Genomic DNA, 27,983 nt, shown 5'->3' on the forward strand with positions numbered 1-27,983 from the left:
GTCTATGTGTCTGTCTGTTGGCAGCGGCCTGGTCGGCTCTACACTGACACCGTTTGGCGCAATAGTGAAAGGAGTTAAGGAGGATTCTCATTAAAGCACTAGTGCAGATCATTTGCCATTAGATCAATGACTGGATTTACACAGGAACCCTAAAATGAAAATGGGATTTTCTACCATATGTGAGCCAGATGGTGGGGTTTCTCAATGTTTATCCTGCTGTGCGCAGATCAGATCTGAGGTTTATCATTAGATTTATGTATTTATTTAGCTTTCTGCATCAATACATCGCTCAGAGTGATGCCACACACTGACTTCAGATGACATTTTCTTCTCTTTATTTAAATACTATTTCTGTGGCAGTTTTATTAGATGTGTCAATTCCAGGTATTTTTATGCATTTGATGCATTTTATTACAGCATGAATGTTCAGCACCACTGTTCACTGAATATTTTATGAGTACCTGGTATCTTACAGCTTTTTTTACCTTGAAGCATGTCTTACAAATTTTGTGATTAGTCCTTAGAGGTGATAGTCTTTTTGACTTTCAGTAAGGCAACTTAAAGAGGAGGTGATCAGAAGGAACAGCAGGAATACAGAATATTTTTAGTTAATCCTTTAAAGGTTTATGGCAGACGAGATGAAACACTCCTTTAATGCATGAGTGAAATTTGCATATGAGGGCTTAAGCTTCTACCAGTTCTGCCCCACTTGGGTTTCTACCACCAGTGACTTACATATACTGCCTTTCAAATATTGTATATGATGTTTCTAAACTTAAATCTGCTTCTGTATTCTTGATGTCTTCACTAATAATCAGTAATTTAATAATTCCATACAAGATGCAGAGCTGCTGTGGTGGGTCTCTACCGAAGCATTTACAGAGCCCTAAATCAGACAAAATGTAACAAAAGTACAGATCAATAATACAGCTGAAAACATCAATAAATAATGTTGTTAGTTAATAATTAAAATGGAGTGTGAACAGGAAAATAGATGTATACTTTTTCTTCAGCGAGTCCTTGAAGACAAGATGCTTTTCATGCCAGTAGTGTTACCTAGCTACATTTTTAAGCTTGTTTAGCTTGTTGGCTGAAATGTTTCAGATCAATAGTATATTGAAGTGAAGCAGCAGCAGTATGCAGTTCAGTATTTTATGTGGCGTGGCTGCAGTAGTTTTATGACTTAAGTTAGCTTCAGCTAGGTAACATCAGCTAAAAAGGCTGGTGTCCAGCATGTAGCTAACAGTGTCTGATGTAACCAACTAGTCCTTCAAATGAAATGATAAAATACATAGTTTGTAACACCCCTGCATAAGCAGACACATCAGCCTGTGGTTGAAAGATCATGGTTTAAAACAATATTGCATAGAAACCTTTACGATTGAGCACCCCCAGTTTGTGTGCAATCGTAAATGTGGACAGAGGTATATATTGGTGTATGTTATGATTATATTATGTATGATCAAAAACTAGCGACTCAACTTTGTCTCATCATAGCAGCCAGTAAATATTAATTACTATTCCAACAGCAAGAAGCCCAGCTCAGTGTCTCTCAGCCTGTTATTACATAAAGCCTTGCTATTTACTCTTGCTCAGTCACACTTTTCTCTTCTTAGCTTCCTCTGTCAGCGTCCTCTTTGGTCTCTTCTCCTCTGTCATTGTGTCCATCGTCAGATCCAGTCTTACCAAAATCAGTGAAATGGTTGTTGGTGTGTGACTTGACTGTGAAGCATTATGTACTTCTCACAAGTGATCCAGAGCACAAACAGATGTACAGGGCGCAAAGTGGAGATAAAAGACAAACCATTCACCTGATTACTAGTCAGTGTGGCATCAAAATGAGTTTAAACCTGTTATTTAAGAAGATGAAAATTTAAGCAATGCTGCTTTAAATTAAAATTACTAATCTGTTAAATTTTAGGGGCTCCGTTTACAGGATATGGCAGAAATGGAAAATATGCATAACTATGTTTTCATTAGTGTATCACCTGAAAATTATAATTGTTTTTGGTACCTTAAAGCAGTTTCTCTTTTAAACTAGGAAGCAGGGGTGAGGTGATGAGGTTGCAACTTTGGCACTTCAGTAGATGCCACTAAATCCTAGACACTGGTCCTTTGAGGTTAGGGTGAGTGGGTGATCGTGGTGATATGGTTAAAAGAAACTAACTTTGACCTGAGGTAGGAATGGGAAGTGAACAGTGGTGTTAATGCAAATGTTGCGTGGGGAAAACGGAATAGATAAATTATTTAATTAAGACCAAAAAAAAAGGAGGAACTGAGAAACTAGTAAAAGATAAATGTATCAAAATTAATTATAACATTCTCACAGCACTAATTCAAATTCTAATCATGTTTTACAACACACGTTTGCACACTGGAGACTTTTACAACTCCCCGGAAATCACTGATAGAAGGATTTATTCGTTCATATATTCAAAAATACTAGTAGAATATCATATTTAAAATAATCACATAAAAAGCATCAAAACAGTGCCAGGAGCACACAGTATAAAATATTTGTTTTTTAAAATGATGGTCGACTATAGCTCTTGCTCAGGCCACTGCGGTGTCATCACTGGAATGTTGATTGTCTGAAAGACAGAGAAGATAAGAGTCTAATAGGCACATGCATGTTTTATTAAAGAGAATATTAGCTGTATTTTGAGTGTTTGTAAATGTTACGACCACTCTCGGAGCACAGTTTTACTCTGCAGTCCAATTTCTATTCAGCTTGACATTTAACTTGTTACCCTGTAGACCTTTCACAATGCTGTGCACATCTTTCAAAACTACAAACACTCCTTTGGGACAATTCATTTCATCAATCATTCAATAATTTTCTTTTTCAAGATTTCTCCATTATCTTACATAATTTGCCATTACGCTTCTTTTAGGGAAAAAATGATTAATGACTCGTTAGTGTGGACATCTTCCGCATTCCACTTTCTCCTCACCTCTGCCTTCATCCTCCTCGACACTCTCCTGATTGGTCAATGGTGCATCCGCTGCCTGAGGTGCACTTGTTTCACCTCTTTCTCCCTCCCAGAGGACCGTGGAGGCGTTCTGGTTGGAGCGCAGCCGCAGGCGGGGCTGTGTTTTATGGTCACCAGGACTGAATGACTGGGAAACTCCAGAGCCTGCTCTAGCCAACCCAAGCCCCCAGCCATGACGGGATCCCAGCTTGCGACGGCCCCCAGAGCCAGAGCGCATGGCTGGAGTCCCGGGAACCGAGATGTCTGGCTCTGCTTTTCTTAAAGGAGAGGGAGAGACCGGAGCACTGCGGGGGTCTGAAACAGTATGAAATGAAATCAAGGTTATTATAATCTAAATACCATGTTCATACAAAGGCTATGGTTGTATGTAGGTGATAACATCATTCAGAGATGTGAGTATAATCAATGTAGAAGCATAATGGTTTTGGATTACTTTACAGCGCAAAAACCAGGAAGGTAGTGTCCATAAAACTTTTCTTCCATTGCAAATGCAGTTTCTGGGACTGGCAGGTGCAGAAATAAATTAAGGAAATGTGATGAGCAACACATTAAACCCCGGAAATTGCTCCTGATGGCCAGGAAGCTCTGCCAACTGTCGGTCTGTGAGTGTGTGAGAGTGTGAATGAGAGGCATTGTGAAGTGTTTTGTTCTGCTGAAGTAAGAAAACACTAAGTGCTTAACCCTATAAGCTGTATATAAACAATTAAACATACGTACTATATAATGTAGTTGAGCACATATGTTGAGTAGTAATCCATGCTTTTGTAAACTAATTCACCTGCATCAACAACTGTGTATTATTTATGATAAAAATGTAAGATAATAAGAGAAGTATAATTGCACATATGGATATATTTTAAGTGTAACATTTTCCTAGTTTAATTTTACTTTAAATGTATGGCATTTCAGATAAATATTCCCTAATGTATGAAGAAATGGACAACGAAGAAATGCTGCACACTATCAACATTAACATGATTTAAATGTGACATTTAGGACAGCACATAAATAAATAACAAAATAACACAAAAAACAACACCTTTATACTTGTGACAGTGTTGTAGTACTTGAGATTGGTCTTGAGACCATTTTTTGAAGGTCTAGGTCTCGTCTCTGATTTTTACTTGGTCTTGTCTCGGTCTAGGACTGCAATAGTGTTTACTAAGATACTGTAGCTGGAAATGTGCTCAGTGAGTTTAGTGCCTCGACTTTTGTTGCACTTGAAATGAGAATTATAATCATGACACTGAAACATTATGATGCTGAGAAAGCTACATTTTAAATGTGCCTACAAAATATATTTTTCAAGTTAGACTAGAGAGGTTAACAAGTCAGACCTGCTGCTGTGTTGTAGTTGGGGAGTTGGAACACCAGCCGTAGGCTAAAAACTGTCCTGAGACCAGTGGTTAAGGTCAAGTTAACCTGCCACAAAGCAGGTCAGTCTCAGGGTAAACGTAGGTGTTGCGGGAAATGTCACCTCAAACATAGAACATAGAAAGGAGTGAGGTTTGTGGGAAATGTCTTGGCTGGCTCAAACACAAACACTGTCTGCTACAAACAAAATAGAACGATTCAAATGCATTTTGGAAAGATTTTCTGTTTCTCTGGAGTCAGTTGAGAGATCGAGTCTCTCTTTGGGATTCAGGTACAATAAAAAAACACAGATTTTCTTGTTGAGGAGCAGACAGAGCCAAGCCTCCCAGTTGAGGTCCTGTCAAAGTTTAGGCAAGCAGGGTTTTAATGGGGAATAATAGAAAACACAATGTGAGAAGAAACTGTATTTAAATGGGGACAATGACAGCAGGTCCAAAAGAGAAGAAAAAAAAAATCATGAGTGCAGGTTGGGGCTTAAATTTTGGCTTTGAAAATGTCTGCAAAGAGAGTTTTTCTTTACCTCTCTCAGTCAGTAAATTCATTCAACATTCACGGTGCATAAAAAGAGAATAAAGCCTGAATCTTTTCCTTTCAACATGTGGTTAGCAGAGAAAGCCAGACTCAGTAAGTCTTGGCACTCTGCAGGGAGAGATCTAAGGAAAGGAGAGTGGTATCAATGCTGACCACACTTGGTAGTCATGAGATGATTTGTATGCATGCCTATAGCCCTGCTTGATGGGGTGAGCATGTGAGCATATCTTTGTGATCTTTGTCGGCTGGCGTTTCTATGTGTGTGTGTGTGTGTGTATGTGTGTGTGTGTTCTCACCAGAGTGAGGTGTTGTGTGTGTGTCTGATGTAAATTCGGTGCTGTCGGCCAGGTTTTCCACGCTGCCCGCGGCGGTGAAGAGGGCGCGTCCCTCTCTTCCTCCTCCTCCCCGGGGTTTGATTAGCTTCTTCATCCTGTCTGCAATCCAGTTAGATTTCCTACGAGGACACAGAGGACAGGGACCATTTAGAAAGAGGGATGAGCTGAGAGAGTATGTATGTGTGTGTGTGTGTGCCCTGATTTTCCAGAAAACACTAAAAGGATGCCAAGTGTCACGCAGGCTGCATTTTGTTTACAAAAATGTAATTGTGTTTGTTTCCTGACATGGAAATTCAGAACAAAATGTTCCTCAAGGTGCCAACTGTTATTTGTTATGCCAAAAAAAGCACTTTGTAACATAAATGAAAGTTGGAAATGTTATAATTAAAATGTCATCACATTAATTCATAGAGAAAATTGAAATTGAACAATTTGTACACAATACTTATCAGTCAGATTGGGTATTTTGCTAAAGTGACAACAAGTTATGGACTGAGACAGCTGCACTTCAGAAACACAAAAAAATCTTAATACTATGAGCTCAGTTGCCATTTTATTTTCTTATTCTGACTCATTTCTGTAAGTCTCTATGAGAGCACCAGAGTGGTATTCTCCTCCTTTTATAGAGCGGTACCACCCTCAGTTTTGGATACTCACATTTTAAGAAAGCAGGGCTTTAGGGATAATAGAAAACACAATAGAAGGAAAATTACATTAAATGAGGGCAAACCCATACTGAAATAGAGAGGGAGAGAGAAAAGCAGGTGCATGCAGCAACTTCTGTTGCCATAATGAACAATAATATGTTGTATAATAGAAAGTTTCAGTCACTTTTTGTTGCACTCTAAGCTCAAATCCCGCTCTAAACCCTAAACATCTTTCAGAATAAATTCTGTGTACAAAGTGCAAAAGAAGGCAGAGATCCAGAACACTGTTTGAAGCCCTACTTAACAAGAACTTTTAAACCAAAACATATTCAAACTACAAGGTGAGCCTGAGGGAGCCAAACACTAGACAAAACTAAAAAGAAAGAAAAAATAGATGTATTCTCTGTCTCTGAAACTGTCTCAAAGAAAAGCCTTCGTAGTAATGAAACATGTTTCAAGGAAAACTCTTGATTTAATCTGAATAATATCAGCAGATAGGCTACTTGTTCATACAAAATGTAACAAAGAGGGCAACGAATAATAAAATGGTAAACTGAAGGTGAACACATTGGCATTTCTTTGGATGAATTTCCTTTATTCAGATAAAAATAATCGGATAAATAATGATGCGTTTAGCTGCGGAAAGCTCATCAGGAAAGCTCATCAGGTTCATCTGTACAACAATGACGTACAATGGCAATATGCTTATATGCAATATGTTTATCATATTATACATATCAAGTTTTTGTTGGCACTGTGAAAAACGTGTTGACTTAATCTGAGGTTACAGAGGTGTTTCTAATATTTTATACATACTTATTGGAGTAAACAAAACATTACTAACATCTTTTAATATAATAAAATTAAAATCTAATTCACCTCCTCTCCAACACATAACTAAACATTACACCTATCTAGAATTTATAATTTATTGTTATATGAACTTGAAGTTATTTTTTTTATTTAAAAATTATCCATATTGCACCTTCTTGCAATAATTAATGGTTGTAAAATGTGCTGCATAAATACAGTTGTCTTTACTTTTACCTTAACTAACAGTTTATTAATAAACTGACAGCTTGGTGTGTGTGTGTGTGTGTGTGTGTGTGTGTGTGTGTGTGTGTGTGTGTGTGTGTGTGTGTGTGTGTGTGTGTGTGTGTGTCTCTACAGTACTTGGCCTTGCTGGCTGGAGGTTGCATGCTGGGCTCGAGGACTCTATACTGATCCATGATCTTCTCCACCAACTTCTGCTTCTCCCGACGGAGCTCGCTCAGCTTCTCCCTGAAGGAAAACATATGATGCATCAGAACAAAGCAGCTTAGTGGAGGATGAAGGGGAGGGTGGACTGAGTAGGAAGGTCTGTTTGATTCATTTCATGCATTCATTCTCTGTGCGAGAAGATGAGATTTCTCTGGAAATGTGTATTACATCGTGGCTGATGAATCAGCCCACTCCTATAAACACACTACTGAGAAAAAAAGCCTGCTGTGCTACTTGAACTGTATTCTCTTTAGTTTGTGGATGTTAATGTTCACGTAGAAGCAGAGGGTGAGGGGTTCTTTGAAAAATAGGCTCTATACTCTGTAAACTCCTGATTGAAAGATGGCTCAGAATAAAAATACTGTGACAGTAGGAAAAGATCAGGAAGGTTATTTAAAGATGAGCAGCAGTCAATATCAAGGCCTGTGTACATTTTTAGTCATGCCAGCAGCTTGGCTCTGAAGATGGCGATGTCAGCTGGACGGTTGTTTGGTCAGTCCACCGCTTTGACCCTGAAATATCTCTACTCAAGGATTCAATAAAATGCTATTAAATTTGTCAGGAACAGTAACAGTAACAAAGCAGGCTCGGCTCTGAGAGTGACCCTGTTGCACTACACTGATTTATAGCAGATTCATGCTTTGCTGTTGTAAAGCAGCATTCACGGAAAGCACTTAGCAGATATTGATGAATTGTTATGAATTTCTCTGATGTATCTTCAGAAACTGAAACACAGGGTCAAGAGTACAATCATGTGTTGGACGAGGAGAACAGGTCATCTTAGCACACAGCACTGGACATAAAGTATACAAAAAGCTAAAGAAATGAAATACAATACAATCAAATTTTAAGTAAAGATTGGAGTAATAGAAATAAAATATAACAAAATAGAATAAGAAGAATATGTAGGTAAGTGTACTATACACTGCAAAAGTGAAAATTTTGTGTCAAGTATATTAAAGACAAAATAAAGTATTGTAGAAGTATCACTGTATAAACTGATTAAACAATAAACTATATACTATATGACATATTACATGATTTAAAATACATAAAAATCGAGGATTGTTACTAAGAGTAAAGTGACATGTGAATACAGGTGTATCAGTCCTGTTATCGTGGCAGCTGTCATGTTTAGCAGCATTTTTACAGCCAGAGTAAGGTGACACATGTTTGCAGAAGTACTATACAGAAATATCCGGGCACAGTAGCAGCACTCAATGGTTGCAGACAGCTGTCCTATTAGATTATGAGTTATGAAGTCTGATGGCCTGGTGGTGAATACAGACTGCTGTACTTTTTGTTTAGTGTTAATTATCTAACACACTGACCTAAGATGAACATTTTACCTGCTTAGCATCCTTACGTCAGCATTTAGCTCAAAGCACCACTTTGGCTGTGTAAAGCCTCGCAGAGACTCCAGCATAGCTTTAGACTCACCATCCTGTTTTTCAGATTTCAGATCTTATTAAATGTTTTCATAATGTGGCCATCGACTCGGGTTATTTCTGTGTCCTTCAGATCTGTTCTGTATTACCACTTCAAAATCCTCCCATATCAGCCTGTGTATTAATTACAAACCAAAGTATCAAGCTTTCAGCAGAAAATATCCAATTAGATAAATATGTTTAATGAAGCACTTTTGAAGGCCACTTCTATTTAACAAAAGCTTCCTCATGTTTGATGTTTGCTCACTAAAATGTTCCCTGACATTAGTTTGGAGGGGAAATGCATTTGAATGACATGAATCTGACAATCTAAAGTGTATTTTCAACTAAAAGATTTTAAATATACTGTATACTGCCAAACACTTATTCGGGGAAAATAAAGAGATTAGATAATGAAGCCTAGATGTCTGTAAAGTGTATTTAGTCTTTAAATCTGTTTTTTTGAGGCAATTAATCTTACAACTGTATTATTTAAATGTATTATTTAAATCTAAACCAGGCTGGACATGTGATATTTGGTGCTTTTAGCATTTAGCACATCACATAGACTAATATGTAGCACATTCATTGGACTGTTATGTCATCCTGTTTGTAATTTTTATTCCCCACGAGGAACATAAATAAAAAGCTAAATATGAGCCTCAGTTTGCCTTCATTTATTTTATAATGCCTGCATTTCTAAGCAAGAGAAACACCTGGCTATGACATCCACCCGCCTCCACCCCTGGTACCTTCTTTGGACTTATCCAAATAGGATAGTATCCTGGTGTTAGTTTGGATTACATTCATTCCTGATGAACCACATCACAGTTTACTTGGCTCAGGACAGAGACCTGCCTTTCCTTCTCAAATCACCAGAACTGCAGGAATAAACACTCCAATTTAAATAAGCTGCTCTAAAAATGCACTGCTGGCTCTGAACTTAGGATGCTAATACCTCATCAGATAATTCTGAAGGGAAACGACAGATCAGAGAGTCTGAAGACGTTAAAGTACCTGTACTTGTACCAATAAACTAAATACTCATTCATGCACAAAACAGCACTTGAATGTATTTCAATATTTATGTTTTTGCATTTGGTAACAGTATTAGTGGATTGAGTGATCGAGTGAGTGAAATGGTTAGAATACAAACTTGGCAGTGACACCCTGAAGGTCACCCCTGGAGTGATACAACAGCATCTTAAGCAAGTCCTGTCTACAAATGTGTTTCATATTAGCAGCGCCTTAATGACTGAGTCACTCTGGATAATTAAATTTCGGCAGCTACCCAACGGAAACAGATTTTTAAGTAATGATGACTTTTAAACAATCACGTGTACACAAAAATAAATAATGGGTATAACGGGTTAACTTTGCAAACAGTTGCTTATTTTCACAGCAGATATGTAACCTCATTAGTAATCATGTGAAATCATCTTTCTTAATTAACACAGATTTGGCCTTATATAATAATTCTTGTGCAGAGATAGACTTTGAATTTTTTCACAAAAATGCATTGTGTGCATTCTTATGAACAAATAAATGATTTGAACCTAACTCAACTTTTACGCATAAAACATATTTTGGTGTATTTAACCACATTTACAAGCTTGAAGTCTTCATTTAACCTTTTCCTGGTGCATTGCTACATTTTGTTTGGTGTACTTTTGTGAACTACTCTGGATCAGTGAAATATATACAAACAAAATAAGAACCCATTCAACAAAACATTTCTCATAGCGCTAGTTAACCTTGAATATTACCCTAAAAATGATCATTAACTACCGTTAAAGATAAAAATCTAACATTCAGTATGCATCTCTTATTAGTCAGACACAAAGATCCATTTTTCTATCTTTACAGCACTGTTAATTTTCCTGTAGTTATATAAGTGTGAAATACATTTCTGTGGGTCTGAACAGCACATGTCTGTTAAACTGCATTTCAAATAGAGACCCACCCATGTTACAGGTGTAAGAGGCTACAGAATTCACATGACAGGGTGCTGAACTAAAATGTGCCGTGAAACAGTTTGAAATGTGAAACAGTGACAGTCTCAAAAAAGAAAAGAAAAAGTAAAACCTGTGTGGAGAAAAAATATGTCATCAAAGAATAAAGCTTAAAGTGAAGCTACAAAAAGAAATTTGGTAGCTTAAGAGAAATTTGGCTCATTAAACATAAAGGATGAAGCCACCTCTGCATGCTTAGTATTAGTTCTGGATTAATCTGTTACCACCCTATTAGTCATTTAAAAGGACGACTGCTAAGTGCTGTTGGACTGTGAAATTGTTGTCTCACAGTCTCAACCCTTTACATACACTACATGCTTTTATAAGAATACACTGTATTAATGCCTGTAAAGTTGCATTTCATACAGTTTGCTCCTGCTTTGTTGCTGTAATTTAAAGAAAAGCTTTAAGATGCTTTGGTGTGAGGAAACCTGATTTACCCTTCAATGTACTTCTGTTGTCTTGCCGGTAATTCCCAGCAAAAACAATTATCTAAATTGTGTGTGTGTGTGTGTGTGTGTGTGTGTGTGTGTGTGTGTGTGTACTCACTGGTACTCCCTCTGCTGTGAATAGTGCTGGTCACGGCGCTCCAGGCTCTGCTCCATTAAGGCCCGGTTCTCCTTTAGCAGACTCTGGTTCTGCTCCGCTAACTGACGGTTCTCCTCTTCCATGTTCCCCTTCAGCTGGGTCAACAGCTACACACACAAGATTGTAAATGTCAGTCAAATAAATTGTTTGGTAAATCAGGTCTTTTTCATCTGTATGCACACCGTGTAGCCTAATTAGTCTTTATAGTCAAGTCCAGTCAGTTTTGTTTATACAGTCCAAATTTACCTCAAGGCGCTCTTGAGGTAAATTTACAGCATACAACACCCATCCTTAGATACTGGATTTGGATAAGAAATAACTCTGCATAAATAAACCTTTAATGGGGGAAAAAAAAATCATAATTAAAAGTACAAGCATGCCTCATGATGTGAGTGTGTTAGTGCGCAAATGCATTTAAAGGGAAAAGGACAAAGTAGACAAGAACAAATGTAAAATGGAGCTGCAAGGACCTCTATACAGGTTAATTCAAATCCGGTTAAATAGCACTTGGTACCAGTATTGAATGTGTCAGCCTTGAAAAATGTGTATAAAGTGAGTGAACATACAGTGTAAGAAGATACCAAAGGCACTTGTAGTATGTAATTTCTGCTGCTAAGATGATGTTGTGAAGTGATGTGGGATCATAGGAGTTGTTGCCTTATTGATGAAACTGTATCGGACATGACTGAGGCAAAAATCATGTTCACCAGTGGAGCTGAAATTAGAGCAACTGGAGGCAAGACGCAATACAAGGACACAGATTTCTCTGAGTTTGAACATTTTTGGAAACGATTGGTTCAACTTACTTTTAGACATCTTAATGCAGAAATGTTACATATTATACCTCTACTCAAACCTGGAAAGCACAAGGTCAGCTCTCACCAACACTGACTGACTGAAAGGAACAGCTGCAAACTTACAAATTAACAAATAATTCAGTTTCATAAAGGCAGAGAGTTAACCACATCCCCACCTGATCTTTGAGGATTTTTCTACACCTAAATAGATGTTAAGCTTAGAAAACTTTCTAAATATAACTTCAAACCACAAGTTCTTTCTAAAACACGTATTATGCAAGAAGTATAATGCGAACGTATGCTCACACCTTTACTGAACATCTCTCCTAATTTCCTATTTGTGAATCTGTTTCCATTTTTTTTTCTTTTTTAGCCAGTCCAATCCAATCTAGCTCCATCAGTGAGCACTCTCCACTTGTCTATTTTCCTTCTGCAAAACAGTATAATGAGAACCTTGGGTGTCTGATTGAACTTCCTACAACAGAGCATTTTGGAGGTCTGAATGAGGCACCCAGTGAAGCAAATGGAAATGCAGATACATTTTTAGCAGTGTGTTTTGAATTAAGGTCTAACTTAAGAGGCTGAACGAATGATCCTGTAAGAAATAAGGTAAAATCACTATCACAATTACCTTTAGACACAGCCAGGCAAACTTTTTCTAGTCTTTATGTTAAGCTAAGCTAACCTGGCTCCACCTAGATATATAGACATCACAGTGTTATCCCCAAATGTCTGATTCCTTTAGTTTCAACTTAAGTGAAAACGATGCAAACAGTTGACAGTGATCCAGAAAACATGCTACTCTATATATGTCTTGAATCATTCAGTGATTTTGTCTATCTGTTCCTTTTTGTACTAGATCTCTACACACATATCAGCAGGCCAAAAGTCCTGTGCCAGCTTTTACAGGACCAGATGATTCAGGATTGGTTTCATGAGCAGCTGGATGAAACAGCAAAAGGTAACATCTGCTGGTTAGCTCAGTATAAGAAGTCAATTTCCACCTGTTTTATCCCTCAAACTACCACTGGCCACTTTCCTGCCTGAAAACCATTTTCAACATTCAGCTTCTTTGACAGCATTAGCTAATTGGTATTCATTTTCTGTTTGGAGTATTATATCTCGTTTTTTCTGATATGTCAAGATAATATTGGCTTTAAATCAAGCTATAGAAATCATCCACTAACTGTTCTCCACTGATGATGATAGTTGTTCCACAGTTATGTAAACTACTCTCTAAAACCTGCAATGAAGTCCTAATATATTTTGTTTAATTGCCCAGCAATGCTTTAAATAAATTTGTTTTTTTCATTTCGAGTGGGTAATGTATCTTAATGCCCCCACTGTGAAGCACTAAATCCCCTTTTTGCATGTCAATGGTCAGCTTGCAGTTTGAAAACAAAACAACTGCAGGTGTGTAGATACATTTCTGCGTGTGTGTCCGGTTAATACCTGGTACTGGCTGGTGAGGCGGGCGCTACTGAGATCCAGGCTCTGGTTGGTTTCCCTCAGGGCGCTGAGTTCCCCCTCCAGTCGTGTTCGCTCCAGCTGGGAAGCACTCAGCTCCCCCCTCAGCACTGAGCCCTGTGCCAGCAGCTCCGCCTGTGACGCCAACCATTCCTTCTGCTGGGCCTGCAGCCTGCAACACCGACACACATGGGCTTTACTCATCGCTGTCACTGTTGCGTGTCCTGTAAAGTGCCTTCTATCTGAAGCTCATTATTATTTTATTACACAGCATGATCAGACCTCACAAAGCCAGATAACAACCAACCGAAAAGTCCAACAAACATTACCTCAGACACAATGGTTAAAGAACATTTTATGGTTTTAGACCACTGCTTACAACATATTAGCATGATTGAGGTAAGCAATCATCTTTGTTTCATTTTGTAATGAGAACTGTAATGAGATGAGATGAAACTCTTAATGATCGCTGTGGGGGACAGTTTGTAATATTCAGTAATAAACAGCACACATTTTATGTTCCATAAATCCAGCGTGGATTCAAAGTGTTTGGGAATTAAACTTTTAGGACGAGTTTAGTTAAAACCAGTGTTCAAGCAACATTATGCAACTAAAATCAGACCTTCAAAGTTATTCTAATGTTACACTGACACTCATTTGCACTCCCTGTTCCTGTTCTTCCATTTTGTGATTTTGGTACGATCTCCCGCAAGAGGTGTGTAACACTTTATGGCAATAAATCATAAACCATCAATTATGTCACTGACTTTGGTGAAACCGGATCATATTTTATGCAGAAAAGGTTTTCTAGGCCTTTTAATGTCACACTGTTGTAACATTGTTGCGCTTAATCAAGTCTCAAAATGGTTTCAAATGATTGACTAATGTGCTGAATATATAATTTGGTTAAAATATTATATTTTGCAACAGATCTAAGAAGCATTTTTTAAATGTACTGAAAAGCTTGTTGTATATCTTAATATGGTACTTTTAGTTGTGCATCACTTCAGACAGTCAGTCAGCAATCAACTGCATCAATGTGATGATGAGACCTGGTTGATTAACTAATTATGGTATCTTATGATCATCATCATTATACCCAAAGATATCAGAAGTAATCAGAACTGTTGTAAACCTCAGATCTGGGATGAATATATTTGATATATCCAAAAGTTTTTGGATGTTTTTGGAGTTGAGCTTGTAAAAACATCTAAACAAACCTTTATTGTTGCCTGTTTTTTTATTTTCTGCGATTATGTTTCAGTCCATTAGCATCCTGTGTGTTCCTGTATGACATTTCAAACCAATTTCTGTGTTTAATACTTTATATAGAAGAATTAATGCTGTGAGAGTGGAGATAGGAGAGGTGTGAAAGGATGGTCAGATCTCATGAATGTGATGCTGAAGAAGCTGACAGGTGGCCGTATTTGTTACCTCTCGTTGTCTTCTTTCATTCTGTCCAGCTCTCGTTCTTTCTCCAGTCTCCTCTGGGCCTCTGCCTCCATTTCCTCCCTTTCCATTTTCATCTCCCGCTCTCTCTCCTCCAGCTGGGTTTTACCTTCCAGGAGCTCCTTGTACCTTGAGAGTACAAAGACAGCATTCAAAAAAAGTAAACGGATTCAGTTTTTATTGGTGGATTTGTTTTTTTTGTTTTGTTTTTTTTTGTTTTTATTGTGTATAAAAGCTGACAATGCAGTCAGTATTTGTTTGTACCTGGTCTCCAGCTCTCTGTGCTGGGCCTCCAGGCTGCGGTTGTTGCTCCTCAACTGAGAGTGTTTGTCCAGCAGCTCCTCCAGCTCCACCTCTTGCCGCTGCTGCAACACCGTCATCCGCTCGTGGTCCCGTCTCAGAGCCTCCATCCTGGCCACTGACTCCTCACGCTCCCGCGCCCACACCTTGGACTCGGCCTCCAGAGCTGCACACCTGGCCTCACTCTCGCTGCTGCGTGCCAGCACCGCTGCATGCTGGGAGCTCAGAGATGCTTGCTCTACCTGTGTGTTTTGTTTTGTTTTTGAGTATGTAGTACACACCAGAGAGATCATGTCTCTGTACATTTTATGGAAAGCCAACAACCTAATTCAGTTTACTATAGTTTTTTTTTAACCTTTTACCTAAAGTAAAACTGCTAATACTATGAAAAATGTCATTAATATGAACACATAACATATAGTATGTTGACAGATTAGACTCTTTTTAGGCATTGACACTACCATCCAGAGAGCCACAACAACAAGCAGTGGCTAGAAATATGGTGTCTCTTTACATTAAAGCAGTAACAATGAAAACTTTGTCCAAATCATTGTCTAATGATCAAAACCTCTACATTACAAGTCAGCCATAATCATGCTCTCTATCTGTGTGTTTGGTCACCTGTAGCTGGGTGTTGAGTGTCTGTAGACTAGTGCAGGACTCCTGCAGGCTGAGGGAGTGCCGACGCAGAGCCTCCAACTGCTCCTTGATGTGCTCGCAAGCCTCCTGGGACTGGGACAGTCGCGACAGCAAAGCCTCCTGGCCTGCAACCGCCACCGCTTTCTAAAGGGACATATTGAGAGTGAAGCCACGTACAGTAGCAACTGTGTCAGAGGCTGTGTTTCCTTTGGTGTCAGACAAAGCTCAAAATATCAATATATCATTTACACTTTGACTGAATCTATAGCTGACCTTTCAAAGCGCTCCCAGTCAGGTGGCAGCTTTATATGACGTGTGTGTCAATCTATAAATACAGTGTGTAACTGAGTTTTCAAAAATGCACAACATAAAAGTCCACGTGTGTTGTTTACTGCAAGATTTTACTGAGTTGCACAGGAATTTATAATCCAATCAACAAATGCGGAAATTCTTGACTATGCGATCTGCTCTGATAAATGAAGGAGTGTGTTGATTGGGCATCGTGATGGATAGGTTAGAAATTAAAAGACAATGCTGTGATTTGTTAAATTTCTGAAGGTATGAAAATTGGTGTTTTTGCGTCTGCAGAAAACAAAAACTAAGCTTCCACTGAACAATGTGAATTTATTTGAGCAATAACACATTTCATGTGTGAGTCATCTGGAGGGTCTACTGCTCAGTCTTGGTGTGTGGCAAATATATATATATATTTTTTTTTTCATTTTGGATTCTTTCACATTTCACCACCAGCGCCTGACTGAATCATACTGCTACACAGGGGAATCCTACTTTTTTCACCAGCTCTTTTAGATTTCCTGCCTTTTCTCCCTGCTCCTGTCAGTTTTGGAAAGTAACTATGTACATTTGCTCCAGTACCAGTGGTAGTATGTAACAAAGGATATTTACCCAAGTACTGGAGTACTGGAGTCTTTTGTTTTTGTGCCACTTTCTACTTCTACTCCACTATGTTTTGACAGTGAAGATTTTGACTTCACTGTAATTACCCAGTAACCCAGTATTATTTCCAAGTTTTTCCAAATTTTTGTGCAAAACATTTCCTTTAAATTATTTAAAACATTTTTACGATGCAGCATTAGTACTTTTACTTAAGTAAAGCATCTTAATACTTCCTCCCCCTCTATCCAGTACTATAGTCAACAATATATAATTGTATAAGTTTGTACTTAAGTATTTTCATTGATGCTGCTTTTAATCCACATTTCAGAGGAAAATATTGAAGTTTTTGCTCCGCTATCATTATTTTGTGTCTATATACTTATTTACATATAGATTTACATTATAAACTGTTTTACATTAATGAGAAACTTTGTTAAAGATTACACCAGTGGTTCCCAATATTTTTTGGCTTGTGACCTCTTACAAATATATATATATATATATATGTGTGTGTGTGTGTGTGTGTGTGTGTGCGTGCGTGTGCATTGATGCAGGAAGTGTTCTGAAGGGGCTGCAGCACCATTATAAAAACCATTGGTTGATAAGAAAGAAGTGTGATACAGAGAGAGAGCGTCTGAACATGTTGACATGCTATAAAAACGTGTTTGATCGTGAAGCCTAATGTTACTATGCGGCTCTGGTTTATCAGCAAAGTGTATGAACTGCGCTGCAGACTGGAGTCTTTGTTAACAGTGACAGACAGTTATATATGCTCGCCTCCTCTATGAAACGACTGCACTCACTGCAATGCATTATTATAAACTATGATGAATTGGCCGTGGCGCTCTCCATCATCTTCGTCTCATCACCTTGTTGTTGACTGTGTGGTTGTTTTGGCACACACACACACACACACACACACACACACACACACACACAGTATTCAGGTTTGCCGTCTGCTATATTGTAAAACTGTTGTAAATAGTTTTTAATAACTATTAGATATGTTATCACACACCATTTAGTATGATGTCATTTGTAGAGACTGTCTGTCTCTCGGCACCCTAAACTGTGACGACTACAGCGTCTCTGTAAATACTTTCTTTTTCTTTCATTCCTCTCACATTAGTCATCTCATGACAATCAAATTTATATTGTAACATTTGGAGTGGGATGTTTTCAACAGTGTAATATTAGTACTTTTACTAATAAATGATCTAGTACTTCTTCCAGTAATGGCCGATGTGATCAATGAGTGTGCTTGTATGTAGTACGGGTTAGGACCCAACCCTAAAGGTGTTTCTGCTGTACCATGCCTACTAAGCAATGGATTGAATAAAACCTCCAACCTTGGCAGCACTAGTGCAGCCCCCCTTTACAGCTTGATGTTAGAGTTAATGTGTGTGTCTGTATGTGTGTGTCTGAGAGCGAGAAAAGGAGTAAGAGCTACAGCACGAGAGCAGCCGAGGAGATAAGGAAGATTAACAGTAGCCGAGGTGACATTATAAAAACTGATGAGCAGAGATAAAGCAGTAGTTCTGGAAATGAAGTGCTGCACTCTGGGATGTGGCAGCGTACTGTTAGTTGATAGTCGTGAAGCATCCCTGGAGCAAGAATTTCAACATAATATAGATCATCTCCGTCATACAGAAACTGCACTGAGCCACACAGACATCCTGTAAATGAGATTCTCACACATCACCCCCACAAATATATTCAAACACACATACACACCTCTTTTTCCAGCTCTGTCAGCCTCTCACTTAGCTGCCTCTCTGTCTCTCCCGTGGCACAATCATGGGTAACAGAAAGGTCATGACCTTTGCCAGCTTCAGGGGGTTGATCCAGATGTGACGCCTCCTGGGTGTGTGTCTGACAAATGTGCGTTTTGCTTGAGGGGTCTGAATTTAAATTAGATGTAGCATCCACGTCTGTACTTGCTCTTCTCTTTTCCAGTTGGAGAAGGGATTCACTCTTCTTAAGGCTCTGGGAGAGCGACTCGATCCTCTCCTGCGATTGGTTGAGAGTAACGGTTGTTGTCTTTAGTTCAGCCTCGGCTTTTTGTAGCTTCTGGCTCAGACGTTGGACTTCAGTGGACAGTTCTTGAGAACGTGCCTGCTCATTGGATAGGTCCTGACAAGAGAGGGATAAGAGGCAATGCAATGCTCAGAGATTATAACCTGTGGAAAATCTTCATTAAGTTAAAGCTCATTCATTTTACTGGTCTATCTTTATAGGTTCACTTTAATACTATAGTCGTGGTACAACTCTGTATACTATATTAAATAGAAAACTGTGACTCTGGCTACAGCCATTTAACTTTAACTAGAAGAAAGCTAAGTGTGCTTTGAACTTGTCTTGTTTTTTTATAAATTGAGATTTTGAACACTAATCATCATTTTGTATCATCACTGACAGCTGTTGCATGCTTAAAATGCAAAGAAAAAGCCTTGTTCATGCTGTGGATTATTTTTTATGTTCTATTGTGTGAATTACTGAGTATATATTGGACACTATATAGTAAATACAGATTTTGGACACAGCTATTGTTTTCCTGGGGCTGTTTTAATTTTTAATTTCCACCTGTGAGCAGTCTCTCCATTTCCCATGTGCATTGCATTGAGAGCACAACACACTGAAAAATCCAGAAAGTTCAGTATGAAAACTGCATTTTTATAATATCCTGAATATTTGATATATTTTATTTATTAGTTTATTTAAAACAGGGGCAGTGTGATATCGATGTATTGCACCAGATATAGCACAGTTTCTGCTGTCTAGATAAGGTAAGAAGTTTACCCTCCTCTACATCCCTGCAGTGGTGATTACTGTCAGTGACTAAACTACCACGTCACACACATACACACACACACACACCTGGGACAGTGAGCTAATCTTGGCCTGAGCATCTGCGGACAGCTCCTGCAGCTGCTGTTTACCCTCCTCCATGCTGGTTAATTGACTGCGGAGCTCTTTCTCCAGGTCCTGCAGCCGAGCACAGAGCTCCTTGGACTCAGACAGCTGCTGACCCACACGTCTGCACACACACACACACACACACACACAGGTCAGACAGGTTGAATAAAGATAGAGTTGACATTATAGATAAATGCATGGTGCAGCTAAGTAGCTCTCTCTGATGCCTTGTTAAGTTAATTGCATTCCTTAGCTCGTGATTAAGGTTAAGTGTGAGAACACGAGTTTGTGTACCTATATTCAGTATCCAGAGCCCGAGCTCTCTGGTTGCTGTGCTCCAGGGCCAGGGTCGTGCTCTCCAGCTGCTGCCTCAGCCTCGCGGCCTCTCTCTCTCTCTGCCTCCCCTCCTTCCGTTGCCCGTCCAACTCCGACTGACACACCTCCTTCTCCTGTTCCAGCCTCGAGGACTCCAGCAGCGCCTGGTCTCGTGCCCGGGCCAGAGACTCAGACTCCAAGGTGGCCTCGCGGAGCTCTGACTCCAGCTCCACCTCCCGACGCCGAGAAGTCTCTAAAGTCCGACCTTGTCGTTCCAGCTCCGTTCTGAGAGTCTGAATGGTGAGCTCCAACTGGTCTCCCTGGAAAAACAGACAAGATGGATTATTAAAGCTGCCCTGTGGAGTTTTTGACCTGTAGTAGCACTATGGAGAAGTCAGCATTTTGTTTATTTCATGCATAGTAAGTATCAGCAAAATGTTTTAAATTCATTTCTTTCTAAATTGTAGTGAAGTACAACTACAGAGTGGCAAAAAATTCAATCCATTCCAAAGAACCCACACAACAACAAGGAAGCAAAAGGAAGAAAGAGGATGTAGATCAGGTGTAATTTCCTATTTGGGCTTTAATCACAACAGCAAGTGTTTCATTTAACAGACACTCCATTAATTCTTTGCTTCTCATTCTGATGGTCAGAAGAAAAATGTTTTTTGGGGAATATCATCGTGTTGAAATGAACACACTTTTATTCTGTGCTTTCTCATGTTATTTTATTAGTGTGTGGATTGTTAAAATGTTAAAATATTGTGTTTTTACTTGAACATATATAAGCACACTAAAACCATATCCAAGGTTGTTGTTGCACTTCTATTCCATGGTTGCAACTCGATGTATTAAACCCAACGTCTTTATATCTGTCTGTGATTGAACCCATTTTCACAGAACCATATAGAAAGAAAACGCAGTGACAGTTGACACCTGTCTAAACTTGAAATAGTGTGTGTATTATAAAATATGTACAGTGTTGGTTTAGTGGATGTACAGGTATGCACAATAAAGATTGGATCCTCTCTATAAAAGGAGGGCGGGTAATACGGTAGAATATTACAACATCAGAAGAAGGATTATGTACGACTCTCTCTGAATGGGAGGTATTCATGAATCCCTTTTATGGTATTTTGTTAATGCTGACTTAGCATTGCTCTTTTCCTTAGCTTGCAAATTCTCTGATGTCTTGCAATTTTACTACAAATAGCACATTAAACATGGCATTCTGCTTCACGTTTTTTGGGGGGGGGTGTTGTTCAGAAAATCTCAGACGCCTACATCCTGTAATTAAAAAAAAGTAATTTTCATCTTGTTAAAGGCCTTAAATAAGCTGTACTGAAACCTTAACCTGTGATCTCTCCTCGGGGTGTGGATGGATTTCTTGTCAATATGTGAATATCTCAGGTCAAAACAGACTCTCTCAATACAAAGTGTATGAAAACATGTTTTTTCACTGTGAGGCAGCAGCTTGAATCATCTGTTTCACTTCATGCTGTCAAATCCACCTACTGCTGGAACATAATTAGATTCCAGGTATAAATGCATATAAGGCTACAGACAGGTAGAGAACAATGAGTGTGTAATGTAACCGAGTATTATTTTTGAGAATGAGATTGTTTTATTATTTGAGAGATTACAGAGTAATAAATTAAGCTACTGGGAGTTTATCTTACATCATGAAAATACTTTTCTCTGCCCCTCGTCCATTTTTTCTAAAGTAAAATGAAATCTGCTGTGGTCATGCAATGTTTGGTGTCATAGCTACATGGTGTGTGTGTGTGTGTGTGTGTGTGTGTGTGTGTGTGTGTGTGTGTGTGTGTGTGTGTGTTGTTGCATGTGTACTCTTCAACCTTGCGTTGGGCAGTGCGCATGGTGTCCATGGTGCTGCGTAGTGTGTCCCTTTCTCTCTCCAGTGCGGCCCTCTCTCCCTCCAGGGTGGCGATGACCGTGGTCTGCATCCTGTGGAGCTCTGCTTGGCTCCGTAGGCGGCACAGCTCCTCCTCCATAGCCAGGCCCTCTGATTGAAGAGCCTGAGGAACAACGGTAGGATAATGAACTATCCGTCTATCTATTTATACAGACATCTGTATATAATGTACATGTATCAACATGATAGAAATAAACATCGCCAGCAAGCATTTCAATCCTCACTTGATTTGTACGGTTTTATTTTATGGCTCACACAGTTTCCTATAAATACTTGGGAGAGGAACTCGTATATAACTTTCACAGGAAGGTCCCTGGAGCTTATTATAGAGAAATGGAGAGAGTTGCAAAATTTAAACTTCCAGTTAATTTATTTCAATATATTCCGAGCATAAAGAGCCTCTTGGTTATGCACAGCAGGTCAGCAGAACAGGCAAACATCTGAAGTGTGTCTAAAGGCAAACGGACATCTATGTTAGCAGCTCCATGAGGCTATACTTAGGCACAGAGATGCTTTCAGCTAAATGCTAACATCAGCATGCCAACATGCTCACAATGACAATACTGACAGGCTGATGTAGCAGGTGTAATGTCTACCATCTTGGTTTGGTATGTTAGTGAGCAAATATTTGCTAATTAGCACAAAGGTCCATCTGAGACTAATGGGAATGTCATTTATCTTTTGGTCATAAATTAAAGATAATGGTGCTAGATGAACAGTCATGAGATCTCCAAAGTCGCTACAATTTCATACAAGTCCATAAGAAATTTTAGTGGATAAACTTTAATGATAAATGCAGGTCATCACCAGATCAATAGGCTTCATTGTCTGTACCATATTTAATGGCAATTCATTCAGTAATTGTTGTGGTATTTCAGTTTGAACCAAGATGCCACTGGTATGGCTTAAAACAAGTTCTTCTGTAAATACTAAATCAAATTGAATGTCTCTCTATCATTAGTGCCAAATCATTGATGTTTCTAATTTGTAAATTTTGTGGTAAAATTAATCCATGGAGTTGCTACCTCAATTATCACTTGAACGTACAAATGCAATTTACATATCATAACAGCATATTAACAACATATCATCACCTGTTCTTTCAGCATACATTCACTCAACAACTAAACATCCATGATCTTGATATCTCTATTACCAATTCACTCCACCTCCAACTTAACCACCCATCCATTGGTCTGTCTGTCTAACATCCATCCATCCATTCATCCATCCATCCATCCATCCATCCATCCATCCATCCATCCATCCATCCGTCCATTCATCCATACCTCTATCTGCCGGCGGGCTTCTACCAGGCTCTCTGCAGCTTTCTTCAGATGCTGCAGCTCGGCTTCCAGGACCACCAGCCTCTGCTCGGCCTCCCAGGTTTTTTTGCTCTGCTCTCCCAATTTGGTGCGCAGGTCTTGGGCTACCACTGCCTGTTTGTCTGCCTCCTCCTGAGCCTCCTGGAGCCGGTTTGTGAGAAGCTCCACATCAGGACCAGGCAGGCAATGTACAGCCTGGTCTGTAGCTGTGGTCTCTGTATTATCTTCTATGATGTTTGGCAGTTTTTGGATCTCAGAGTTTGTTGTAACTGCATTCTGTTCTTCCTTTGGTCCTGTTTCCTGTTTCTCTCTGTCTTTCTGCCCTCCCTCTGCCTCTCCTCTCCTTTTGGACTCAACTTCCTCATCGTATGGTTCTCCTTTTCCTCCTTGAACATGGAGAATCTCTTCTCCAACTCCTGCCTCCCTGTGGGTCCCAACGATTTCTCCTCTTCTCTCCCTCTCCTCTATCATCCTCACCCTTCCTTCCCCCTCTCCCCTGCAGGATTCAGAGCCCTGGACTCCTCTCTCCACCTTCTCTTCTTCTCTGTTTGGCTTCTCCACTTTTTCCTCCTTTCTTTTGTCTTCTAGGTGTTGCAGTTTAGTCACAAGCTGTTCCAGGCGCTGCTTTAAAGTGTCATTTTCATTCTTCATGTTTTGAAACTGAAAAGGTATAATACAAGTTTATTAGAAATACGATTTCAGTGCTTTTCAAAGCTTTTTTTGTCCTTCTACATATTGAACATGACTTCTGTTCTTGCTCACAATGCATCCAGGTTCAATACAAGGTAGTAAAAAAGTAGTAAGTAAAAAAGAAAGAATGATAAATGCCAGCAAGAAAATTAGAGATTGATTTAAATGATTTTTAGTTTGTTATAAAAGTCTTAACTCAACAAATAGCCAGCCTGAAGAGGACGACAGGCAGCAGCCATCATAAATAATCGCACACCACAGAGAATATACTTACTGTACAAAAAATATCAATCATATACCATTTGAGCAGCTGCACCATTGCTCTTGTTTTCCATTGCATAATTAACAGTGAGGTAGCTTTGATTGACAGGTGGCTGCTGTTACAGGCAGCTTGTTTGAGCAACCAGGCTTTATTCAGCCCGCCTCAAGTCCACCCACAATCCACCTCTTTGCCAATTTGTAGATTAGCTGCGAGCTGGCAGAAGCAGGACTGGCAAGATGGCAGCACTCTGAGCTCCACAACGGCTCTTCAGAAACTTTTGTGTAAAACACAGACGTCACAGATACGACATCCATGTTTTACACTGTCTATATTATGTACAGCTATGACACATACCCATGCCTGACTCCTATCCCACCCCTGGGTGGACACGACATGTTATTCTCTATGTGACTTAATGAGTTACATTAAAGCATATTTTTTAATTATTGTCTCTGCACACGGCACATAGTCTTTAGAATATTTTCTAACATAGTCTATCTTGTTTGATTCAAATACTGTACAGCAGATAATATTTGAAGTAATGAATTACTATCAATTCAGCTTGTTTCCTTTGTTTGCCAGCATTTATTATTTTATTAGTCTCAAAGATGATGTACTGATGTACCTGGTCCTATTTACATATTAATACATAAGTATGCTTAAGAAATAGCATGAGGCCTGCTGTCACTCCACAATGTGTCTGACAAAGCAGGTCTGCCTCCCAAAAACCTTTCATATTTCATTCATATCTGCTGAATTCAGCATCTTCAGCAGCCTTTTATTACCATCTCAACTCACCTCTCTGAGCGTGTTCTGGTGCTCCATCTCCAGACAAGCCAGCTCATCCTTTGCATCTGGAGAATCAGCCTGCAGCGAGAGGAGACGAATGTTAAACTCCTCCAACTGTTGCTTCCTGCTTTTCTTGGTTCATCTCTGTCTACATACTGGAAGCCCAGATAGCGAGGAGCTTCATGTCTGACTTTAGTAATGCCAATTTGATTTGAATGTGAAGGCCTATGTTTTCATTAAATATTATTGACTGAAATCGCTCCCTGCACCAAGACGTGATGATCATATCAATCCAAAGTCACTAGGGGCATGTCACGAGTGTTATTTACTTTACATATCAATGAGTGCAGACAACCACAATTATCTTCTGGTATATATGACATGCTCTAACCTTCAACCAAAGCAAACTAAACTGTTATAGATTATTTCTGTGAATCATTAGCCCTGAACCCTGACCTCCTGCTGAGCCTGTAACTCCTCAAGACGTCTTTTCAGCTCCGCGTTCTCTTGCTCGGCTCCCAGTAGCCTCAGCGTTGAAGCCTCGCCAACTTCCACGCTCAGCGGCTTCTGATCTGTTTCTGAGGAAGAAATAAAGAATAAAGCAGGAAAAAAAAGTGGAGGCAGATAGGCAGAAAAACAGAAATGTCGAAAAAGGAGAAATGGATATATGAAGAGATTCACTCAGTTATTGTTGGCTGATAACCTGTAGGCCAGTATTACCTCAACATATTTTCTCTTATCAGTTAATTAAAATGTCAAGACAAGGTGTAGAGAGGCAAGTGCTCTGACCAATCAGTTCGCTCAGCTCCTCGTCAGAGTCCAGTTCTGACTGGAGGAAACGTTGGTGAACCGGAGCGGGAATGCTGCCATGCCTCAAGTCCGCCTCGAGGCTCATGTTCATCTCCAGCAGCTCATCAACTCGCTGCCTCTCGGTGTCCCGCTCCTACAAAAACCACCCCACACACACACATTTTATTCATTCATTACAAGAAAAACAGATTTTAAAACATGCACAGATATTTTTTATTAAATGTTAACTCCATTAAAGTACATGTGCAGACTCATACCCAGATCGTAATGAAGAAAGCCATTTCCTCACATATTAAACAGACACATATGTATATCCACACAAATACAGCCAATAACACAAAAACATGTACACACTCAAACATTTAATTACACCCACTGTTTCCACGTCTATGATTCTCTGACGCAAAAGAAGATTGTCCCTCTCAAGCTCCCTTAGCGAGGAGCAGCGTGACCGAGCATCTGCCAGCTGTTCTTCCAGAAGAGCTTTGGTCTCCTGCAGTGCTCCACACAGCTGCTGCTGCTCCTGCAGGGGGCACCGTGCACAGACAGACAGACACAAGTGAAGTCGTCATGTCAAGTCAGACCTTAGGAAGGTTTGCCAAGTGAATCACATTGTTTATTTATGTGTCTTTTGCTGCTGTAGCCCTAAGAGTTTGATTTTTGACCCACATCTGTCAGCTTTGGCTTCAGCCGAGTGCAAAATCTTCAGTAAACACAGTGATTACGCACCTGTAATCTGTGAGAGGGGTTAATTGAATTTAGTTTGTTCTACTTCATTTAACCTGCTGCACTACCACACATACATTTTGATATTACCAAGTGAACCCTTAATGTTAAACATGCATTACTGTAGATAGTTCTTGATCTCCTACGTTTTATTTTTGCATTTATTTACAGCTGTACAGCTGCTTGTGCTGGTCGGTGGTTGTCACTGCAAACCCAAGCTAACTGTTTCCCCCTGCTTACACTCTTTGTGCTAAGCTAGACTAACCAGCTGCTGGCTGTAGCTTCATATGAGTGGTATCAATCTTCTAATTACGAGCTCTCAGCATGACAGTGAATTAAGAAAGTTGGTATATATACAGCCCTAGTCATGACCTGCTGTATCAACCATTATTACTTATGGCTGCTTTGCATTCTGGTCTTTTCAGAACCCTGATTCTGTTTGACCGCCACCAAAATTAAAAAAGAAAAATACAACTCCCAGCAACAAAATGGATTCCAACATATAATATATGTTTAACAGTGTTTCAAAGAACAAGTCTAAGTAACAATTTGTTTTAATAGATCTGATCAGATGTTCTCACAGTTAAAATACTAGTGCTGAAAACAGGAAACACAGCAACATTGCTATGACAAAGTCAGACAGGGCAAAAAAAAAAAACACAAGCAATCAGATGATCAGACGTGTAATAAACAATGTTGTCCTCTGGGTCATTTGGACCTCAGGACACCAGGAGGGTTAACTCAACAACAGAGAATACTTTCATGTAAACAAAGTCTATTCCAAAACAAATGGGAAAAATTGTAGTAATGGGTTGGACTGAAGTAAAACTAAAGGTGTAACACAGAATTAATTGACAATCTATACTTTATGCTATAAATAAAAGGTAAAAACCCGGCGGGGTCATTTTGACCCCAGAGGACAAAAGCTGTATGCAAATCGGGAGGACATTACAAGGATTAGGCCAGATTTGTCTGACTGTGTTTTTTGTCCCCTCAGCCGTCTTAGTGATATCTCCATGCTCCAGATCACTGCAGTTAAGTTGTTATTAACAATTAAATTAGATTGGATTGGAAACTATGCAAATAGTGTGATGTAACAGAACTAATAATTAGTGTCTACTACATGTAAATGTTCAACATGACCTTCGCTGGTTTTTAACAAGAAATTGGAAAAATGTTTTATAAACCCAAACACAAGAACAAATCGTTATAGACCGCTGGACAGCCCATCATAATTTGGGCTGTCACATGGATGCAGTGTGAAGGCAGAATAAATCAAATAAGACTGAGAAGGTGACAGTGAGGACACTGTGAGGTGTTTTACAAGGATATGAGCACATTTTCTGCCTCAGAACAGTTATACTACCTCAGAATAAATCTCATTTGGGTGTAAAAGCTCCAATAACTGAAGCCATACTCCTGCTCTTTGTCAATGAAGCAGCTCTGGGCTGTAAATCCTGATGACATCACACGGGATAATCTCATTCTCTGGCTTTGAGCT

General features: G+C 39.3%; 1 protein-coding gene across 1 annotated transcript in view; it reads right to left on the minus strand.

The window, feature by feature from the left end:
* Positions 1-2,401: 2,401 nt before the first annotated feature.
* The window catches only part of ccdc88b (coiled-coil domain containing 88B), a 41,332-nt gene continuing 15,750 nt past the window's right edge, over positions 2,402-27,983 (minus strand). The window contains exons 11-28 of the mRNA XM_027283157.1: positions 26,133-26,279; positions 25,736-25,889; positions 25,403-25,524; positions 24,956-25,024; positions 23,170-23,865; positions 21,804-21,983; positions 19,927-20,267; positions 19,594-19,753; positions 18,451-18,849; positions 15,802-15,963; positions 15,145-15,422; positions 14,866-15,009; positions 13,417-13,603; positions 11,129-11,274; positions 7,054-7,161; positions 5,195-5,352; positions 2,955-3,287; positions 2,402-2,591 (exon numbers count right to left, since the gene is read on the minus strand). Of these exons, the coding sequence (XP_027138958.1) occupies positions 2,554-2,591; positions 2,955-3,287; positions 5,195-5,352; positions 7,054-7,161; positions 11,129-11,274; positions 13,417-13,603; positions 14,866-15,009; positions 15,145-15,422; positions 15,802-15,963; positions 18,451-18,849; positions 19,594-19,753; positions 19,927-20,267; positions 21,804-21,983; positions 23,170-23,865; positions 24,956-25,024; positions 25,403-25,524; positions 25,736-25,889; positions 26,133-26,279 (3,822 nt within the window). The 3' untranslated portion in view covers positions 2,402-2,553. The remainder of the gene's footprint in view (positions 2,592-2,954; positions 3,288-5,194; positions 5,353-7,053; positions 7,162-11,128; positions 11,275-13,416; positions 13,604-14,865; positions 15,010-15,144; positions 15,423-15,801; positions 15,964-18,450; positions 18,850-19,593; positions 19,754-19,926; positions 20,268-21,803; positions 21,984-23,169; positions 23,866-24,955; positions 25,025-25,402; positions 25,525-25,735; positions 25,890-26,132; positions 26,280-27,983) is intronic.

Source organism: Larimichthys crocea, chromosome I, assembly GCF_000972845.2.
Source record: "Larimichthys crocea isolate SSNF chromosome I, L_crocea_2.0, whole genome shotgun sequence".
NCBI lineage: Eukaryota > Metazoa > Chordata > Actinopteri > Sciaenidae > Larimichthys > Larimichthys crocea.